The sequence below is a fragment of the Tetrahymena thermophila genome, assembly GCF_000189635.1.
Source record: "Tetrahymena thermophila SB210 genomic scaffold scf_8254570, whole genome shotgun sequence".
NCBI classification, from domain to species: domain Eukaryota; phylum Ciliophora; class Oligohymenophorea; order Hymenostomatida; family Tetrahymenidae; genus Tetrahymena; species Tetrahymena thermophila.
The window spans coordinates 51232-59362 of record NW_002476341.1 but is presented as its reverse complement, the minus strand read 5'-3'; the positions used below and the strand labels follow the sequence as shown (position 1 = coordinate 59362).

Below are 8131 nucleotides of genomic sequence, written 5' to 3'. Positions count from 1 at the left end.
ATTTAATCAATCACTAAGGTTAAAAATTGTTTATTTATTTATCTTTGATTATTTTATTTGTATTGTAGATAGGTATATATAAACAGAGCTCTTAAATAAATTATTTAACATTTTATTATGAGCTCTTTTATTTTCAGCAAATTATAATCGCTTCTTGAATTCTAAAAAATCAAAAGGTTTCATAATGTTAAAATATAAAAAAAGTATAGGTTGCAAAAAAATATTTTTGATAGATAAAAAGATTTATTTCAATATTAATCTAAAGAGTTATATGAAATCAAATAATTATAATATCTCTAAAATACTTTATTTTAGTATAATAATGATCAATCAATTTTCTTTTGTACATTATAACTCAGTGATTTAACTTAAGTTTTAGCTAATTATTTTTAGTAAAAAATTAATTTGATTGATTGATTGCTGATGGTTTGGTTTTTCTTTACTTACCCGCTTTTTTCCTTTTCCCTATTTGGTTTTTAAAATTTTTTAATTAATTTTTGTTTTCTTTTTAAAGCTTAATAATCTTACTGGCTTATTTATTTTGATCTACTATTTTTAAAAGATTTGAGGATAGCTTGAATTAATATAAAAAATATTAATCAAAATAAATCTTAAAACAAAAAACTAAAAACTAAAAACTAAAAAAATGAAATATATTTTAGCTGTTTAGATAATTTTGCTATGCACTTTCTCAGTCGTTTTAGCAGCAGATTTAGTGGTAGGCAATTCAGTTGCTTGTGGTAATGGTTCTAATTGTTCGACTTGTGGCAGTTAAATAAATCCTAATCTCTATCTTGCTTTTACATATATATCAGGATCAGATTGCTAATATAAAAATTGTAATTCATTAGTTCCAAAAGCTTTTCCTATAGATACTTGGGTTTGTAAATCATGTGCAGGAACAAGCACTATTTTAGGAAATGGAATATATGTAGATACATCAAATAACATGTGTGTGGGATCATGTCCATCAGGCTAATATGCTGATGATTCTACTAATAATTTATGCACAAATATCCCTGTTACTCCAGGTAATTCAGTCGCTTGCTCTACTGATGGATCAACTTGCTCAGGTTGTGGGTCTACTTCAGCACTTTAAAATTAATTTACTTATGTCTCAGGAAATAACTGCAAAGTAACAGATTGCACAGTAAGTGGATCTGGAGCATCAGGAGTTGCAGTTAATGGCTGGATTTGTTAATCTTGCAATGGAATCAAAAATTCAGGTGTGGCAGCTGGAGCATAGTTTAATGGCTCTACTTGCGTTGCTTCTTGTGATGCAGGTAAAGTTGCAAATGCAGCTAATAACTGGACTTGCACTCAAGCTGCTGCTCCTGGTAATTCTGTTGCCTGCTCTACAGATGGATCAACTTGCAGTGGTTGTGGATCTACAACAGGTGTTCAAAATTTATTCACTCACGTATCAGGAAATAATTGTAGAGTAGCAGATTGCACTGCAGGTGGAGCTGGTGCAAGTGGCATAACTCCTAATGGTTGGATTTGTAATTCTTGTAATGGAATTACTGGAACAGCAGTTGGAGCAGGAGCTTAATTGAATGGTAGTACTTGCTCTGCATCCTGTCCTACCGGTTATTATGCAAATGCTGCTACTGGATGGTCTTGTACTTAGATACCATCAGGTAATCCTGTTGCTTGCTCTACAGATGGATCAACTTGCAGTGGTTGTGGATCTACAACAGCTGTTCAAAATTTATTCAAATATGTGTCAGGAAATAATTGCAAAGTAGCAGATTGTGGAGTCAATGGAGCTGGTGCAAGTGGTTAAACTCCTAATGGTTGGATCTGTAATTCTTGCAATGGAGTTGCTGGTTCAAAAGTAGCTGCAGGAAATTTACTAAATGGTTCTAGCTGCTCTGCTGCATGTTCAGATGGTCAAACTGCAACTGCTGCTAGTAATTGGGTTTGCTAAGCAGGTAACTAAGGAACTGCAAGTACTACTAATAAGAATTTATTAGCTGTTATTTTAGTCTTACAATTTATTAGCTTCATACTATGATAAATTTATTTAATTTATAAATATCTTAAAATAATTTATTTTAAATTAAATATAATGAATTTTTATACATATTTCTATCTATTTTAATATGTTTTAGCAATATTTCCTTTAATTTTGCTTACTTATTTACTTACTGAAATTTTTATTAATTATTAAAATCTTTTATTTTAGCAATTTTATATTTAATTTTGTTTACTTCTTTACTGACTAAAATTTTTATAATTATTAAAATCTTTTAATCTTTCTTTATTTTACTAACAAATGTAAATATTAATAACAGAATATATTTAATTATTAATTTTTAGTTTTTAAAAATATTATTTATGATGTGCGAAATTTTAATTAGCTATGATTTGTGATATTTCATATGACTAATATATGTATTACTGATTAAATTTTCTAGTTCTACATCTTAATTAATTATTTACTTTATATTTATTTTTTAAATTTTTACTAAGTTTATTCTAAATTCAAAAAAGCTTTAAAAAAATTTTTTTACTCTCAAAATTAATTTGAAAAAAGGTTTCTGTTAGTATTTTGATTAATTTTTGTAAAATATAAGAAATCAAATATAAACAAATAAATTAGAATTTAAAAAAAAAAAATATTCATAATTAATATAAAAATTATTTGAAATATCACAAATCATTATATCATGATCTGTGATATTTTAAATGCAGGAACAGCTATATATCTTCATATTAAAAATGTTTTAAATATTTTCTATATTTTGTAATTTTTTGTTCATCTAAACTTTTGTCTAAAAAATATAATTTTCCATTATTTTTTGCTTTTACTTAAGATCAAGTGTCAAATTTGAGAGATTAGTGCAGTTTGTTAAAGCAGAACCTAACCTGAAGCACCTTCGTCACCAATTTCATTATCCCTTATTAAATAGTTGAGAAAAAAATATAATTAATTAGTTAATTAGAAGAAAGGATGCAATGAAAAAATGAAGAAAAAATATGGAATATAAAGAAATTAATAAATTTTAGTATAAATAAAAATGAATGAATATCCATGATAATTTCTATTAGAATAAGAGTAAGTAACTTGATAATGAAATATAATAAATAAAATGAAAATAATAATATTAATAAATTAAATATACCATTTAATATGAATATCGAGAACCTAATGAGATTAAAGTTAAGAGCTGATAAACTTTTTTTATTAATAAAATTACTTTGAAGAATATTGATAAAAAATATATGATAACTTTTTATAGATCGTTAAAATATTATTTCTATTAAATCATTTATTTATTCTTTTTTCAAAAATATTAAATAGCAATTTATGGAAATTAATTAATTGATTAATGATAAGTATATTAAAAAATTAATTAATATACTTTTATTTCAAATCAATTTGGATAAAAAGAACAAATAATTATATTAATTATTATTATATTTAGTATTCATATATTCGAAAATTCAAATACTGTACTATGACATACAACATAAAATTACTTTTATTTTACTTTCTTTGTAAGTAAATTTTATTAATTTATTGTATGTATTTTCATATCCAGATATATTTCTAGATAAATGATATTTCTCCTTGCAACTTCATGATGGTGTTCGTGTCTATATCTTGATACTTCGGTGTAGTTATAATCTTTCCTTTTTAAATTTTTAAAAATTAAATATTAATTAATTTATTGGAACCAACTTCTACTGTGCACCATTTTTGAGTCCGTTAATTATCATCTGGGATTCATTTGTATCTGCTTTCCACTCAAAATAGTAATTTTTGTCAGTTGTTGCTTTGAGAAACATAGTAGGATAATTGTCATTATTAGGTTTTTTTATTATCTTTTATGTTTTTAAATCATATATATATAGAGATTATATATTATTGATTTCTTACTCTTCTGTGCCATAAGGTAAAAGAAATATTATATTTTCAGGGCCTAATACTTTATATATATTTTCTGATGTGATTATCTCAATATTGGGTTTTTAATCGGTAATTAAGTATCTATCGTTAAGTCCATATTGGTTGATAAACACTTATTATTTTAGATCAATTTTTTAATCTGATATGATCCATTTCTATTAAGTATTTATCTGGCATCATTTCTATATTTAGTTTCTTTTCATATGAAGGATATCCTTTAGTTATATTAAACATTAGATCTATTCCTTCCATTCGTGAAGTTGTAGTTATTTCTCCTGTTGTATGGATGATTCTTCTTCTTAAGATTTTTAGATCATAGATAAATATATCTCCGATTTATTAGTTTATTTATGAAAAGGCTTATGTATCTACTTGTTGGTTAATTTATGAGAATAATTATGTTTCTACATCTTTCTATTTTTATTCAATATCTTAAATGGCTTATGAATTTTATTATAAGATATCTTTCAATTAGCTTTATTAGTTTAGTTCAGGTGTTTTTAAAGACAGTTAGGATAATTTTTAAGTAGTATTTAATATTCATATATTCAAAAAATTCTAGTAATTACAGTACTAAAAATTAAATAAAATAATTTTTACTTAGTAGATCTTTTTCTTTTATTTTAGTCAAATGATGAAGGGAGGGAAATAAATATTTTAGATGTAAACTTTTTAATCTGTTGAAAGATTTTTGTATCGAAATTTACTATAGGGGTATTTTAAGAAAATTTAAATTAAAGCCCCCGTAAAGGTCGAGGTTCCGAGGTGTCGAGGGTCGAGGGTCGAGGGTCGAGGTTTTATTTGTCTATCCTAACTTTTCTAATAAATTCTGAGTAAGTCAAAAAATAAAAAATATAAACACATTTAAATTTATATAACTATTATAAAACTAATTGTTTAAGATGTATTCTGAGTGCATATTTATGTGCGAGTATTCTATTCTATTCTATTCTACACCAATTTGATTCTGGCTTTTAAAATATTAAAGATAAAAATATAGTTAGTTAGTTAGTTAGTTAGTTAATTAATTAATTAGAAGGAAGGAAGAAAGAAAGAAAGAAAAATGAAGAAAAAATAAAAAATGAATTAATTAATTAATACTAAAAGCAAAAATTGAAAATTAAAAAATTAGTTATGAAAAAATAAAAGTAGAACAAAAAAGAAAAACAAAAGTAAATCAAATTAAAAGTTAATAAATAAATAAATTAATTAAAAGAATTAGTTAGATAGTTTTAAATTAATTTACATCTAAAAATATTATAATCTAAAAAAATAAACTATTTTTACCTAAGACGAAGCTTCAAATTTTAGAGATTAGTGCACTTTACTAAACAAAATCCTAAGCCTGATGCACCCTCATCACCAATTAAATTACAGCTTTTTAAATATTGTAGAAAAAAAATATAATTATTTAATTAGAAGGAAGGAAGGAGAAACAATATGAAAAATAAGTAATTAATTGATAATAAAAGCAAAAGTTGATAATGAAAAATTATATAATTTAAAAAAGAAAGTAAGAAAAACAAAAGCAGAATAAAAAATAAAAATAAATCAATCGTAAAAAAATATATAAATTAAAAGAGTTAGGTAGTTTGTTAGTTAGTTAGTTAATATGTTATTTTGTTTTAAATTCATTTTATATTAAAGAATATCACATTCCATAAACAAATAAACTTTATCTACTTTAGAGCAAGTGTCAAATTTGAGAGATTAGTGCACTTTTCTATACCAGAACATAAACCTGACACACCAATTACACCAATATAACTCCAACTTTTTAAAAAATGAAGAAAAATAGTTAAATTAATAAAGAAAGAAGAAAAAAACAACACAAGCAAAATAAAAATAAATTAAATAAAAAGCTCTAAAGTAAATATATTAGTTAAAAGAGTTTTATTTTAAATTAATTAATATTTATATTAAAAATATCACAATCCAAAACAAATAAACTATTTTTACTTAAGATGAAGTTTCAAAAATGAAAGATTAGTGCACTCTGCTAAACCAGAACCTAATCCTGATGTACCTTCATCACTAAAATAATTGTAACTTTTTAAAGATTGAAGAAAAAGTATATGTTATTAGTTATTTAGAAGGAAAAAATGTATAAAAAATTAGAAACGAATTAATAATTAATAATAATAGCAAAAGTTTAAAATGAAAAAATTAGTTAAAAAAAAAGAAAAAAACAAAACAAAACACAAGTAAAATAAAAAAGAAAAAGAAAAATAAATCAAATAAAAGGCTAATAATTAAATAGATAAATTAATTAAAAGAATAAGTTAGGTTGTTTTAAATTTATTTTTTTTTGAAAAAATATCAAAATCCAAAACAAATAAACTATTTTTACCTAAGGTCAATTGTCAAATTTGAAAGATTAGTAAACTTTACTAAACAAGAACTTAAGCTTGACATACCTTTATCACCAATAAAATTCCACCTTTTTAAATATTGAAAAAAAATAAAAAATTAATTAGTTAATTAAAAGAAAGAAAGTTAGGAAGAAGGAGAAAAAATATGAAAAATAAGTAATTAATTAATTGATAATAAAAGCAAAATTTAAAAATGAATTAAATTAACAAAGAAAAACAAAATGAATTTAATTAAAAGCTAATAAATAAATAAATAAATTAAAAGAGTTAGTTATATTATTTTAAATTCATTTTTATATTAAAAAATATCATAATCAAAACAAATAAACTGTATTTACTTACCTAAGATCAAGGGTTAAATTTGAGAGATTAGTGCACTTTGCTAAAGCAGAACCTAAATCTGATGAACCTTCATCACCAATTTTATTCCTCCTTTTTAAATAATTAAGAAAAAAATATAATTCATTAGTTATTTATAAGGAAATAAAAAAGCAAAGAAAAAATAAAAAAATATGAAACAAATTAAAAAAAAAAAAAGTTTAAAATGAAAAAATTAGTTAAATTAACAATGAAAGATAGAAAAAATTCAGGCAGAATAAAAAAGAAAAATAAATAAATTAATTGAGTTCGTTATATTATTTTAAATATTCATTATATATTAAAACAAATAAGCTCTATTTACTCAAGGTCAAGTATCAAATTTGAGAGATTAGTGCACTATGCTAAACCAGAACCTAATTCTTATATACCAATTACACCAATTTAATTCTATCTTTTTAAATATTGAAGACAAAATATAATTTGAAAGAAAGAAAAATTGATTAAAAAATATAAAAAATAGAAATGAATTAATTAATAATAATTAAAAGTAGAAAATGAAAAAATGTATTAAATTAACAAAGAAAGAAATGAAAAAACATAAGCAGAGTATAAATCAAACAAAATTTAATAAATAATTAAATTAAAAGAGTTAGTTAGTTAGATAGTTATATTATTTTAAATTCATTTTTATATTAAAAAAATATCATAATCCAAAACAAATAAATTGTTTTTACTTAAGAAAAAGTGTTAAATTTGAGAGATTAATACACTTTGTTAAAGCAAAGCCTAAATGTGATGAGACTTTATCACCAATTTCATTCGACCTTTTTAAATATTGAAGAAAAAAATATAATTAATTATAAGGAAGAAAAATGAAAAAAAAATATGAAACAAATTAATTAAGAATCAAAAGCTGAAAATGAAAAAATTAGTTTAATTATAGAAAAAAATATAGTAAATAACTTGAAAATTAAATATAATAAAAGATAAATAATAATTATATTAATAAATTAAATATACCTACCTATTAATATTAATACAGAGAACCTAATGAGATTAAAGTTAGGAGCTTATAAACTTTTTTTATTAATAAAATTAATTTGAAGAATTTTGATAAAAAAATATATTATTACTTTTTATAGATCGTTAAAATATTATTTCTATTAAATCATTTATTTATTCTTTTTTCAAAAATATTGAATAGCAATCAATTTATAGATATTAATTTTGATAAAATGAAAAAATAAATAATAATAATCAAATATGAATTGATAAATTTGCTTTTAGTTAGAAATATTACAAATGCTTTAATTTAAAATATAAAGGATATTGGGAATGCGAACAATAAATAATAATTATCAAACATAAGTATTTTCAAATTTGTTTAAAAATTAAACTGAGTTTGAATATACTGATAAAATAAAACAAATATATGGATATTTAAAGGTATGTAAAATTAAAAAAATAAAATATAAAACGAGTAAGATTTCCCATATCTTACTCTGTGACAAAATATCCCGGA

The 8131-nt window shown here is 22.2% G+C and overlaps 3 protein-coding genes across 3 annotated transcripts; 1 reads left to right on the top strand and 2 right to left on the bottom strand. All coding sequences in view use genetic code 6, as the record gives it.

Moving 5' to 3' along the window:
* Positions 1-646: 646 nt before the first annotated feature.
* TTHERM_00935580 (J immobilization antigen, putative) lies at positions 647-2017 on the top strand (the record flags this gene model as incomplete). The annotated part of the gene is made up of 1 exon (XM_001020427.1): positions 647-2017. The coding sequence occupies one exon, from the start codon at positions 647-649 to the stop codon at positions 2015-2017; it is 1371 nt and encodes a 456-aa protein (XP_001020427.1).
* Positions 2018-3538: 1521 nt separating this feature from the next.
* On the bottom strand, positions 3539-4013 carry TTHERM_000935563 (hypothetical protein; the record flags this gene model as incomplete). The annotated part of the gene is made up of 2 exons (XM_012798679.1): positions 3539-3639; positions 3887-4013. 2 exons carry the CDS (start codon positions 4011-4013, stop codon positions 3539-3541), a joined length of 228 nt encoding a protein of 75 aa, XP_012654133.1.
* Positions 4014-4754: 741 nt separating this feature from the next.
* TTHERM_000935561 (hypothetical protein) lies at positions 4755-7781 on the bottom strand (the record flags this gene model as incomplete). Its single annotated transcript, XM_012798678.1, has 10 exons — positions 4755-4887; positions 5204-5293; positions 5600-5689; positions 5876-5965; positions 6267-6356; positions 6631-6720; positions 6971-7060; positions 7344-7433; positions 7634-7686; positions 7743-7781. The coding sequence occupies 10 exons, from the start codon at positions 7779-7781 to the stop codon at positions 4755-4757; spliced, it is 855 nt and encodes a 284-aa protein (XP_012654132.1).
* Positions 7782-8131: the final 350 nt, after the last annotated feature.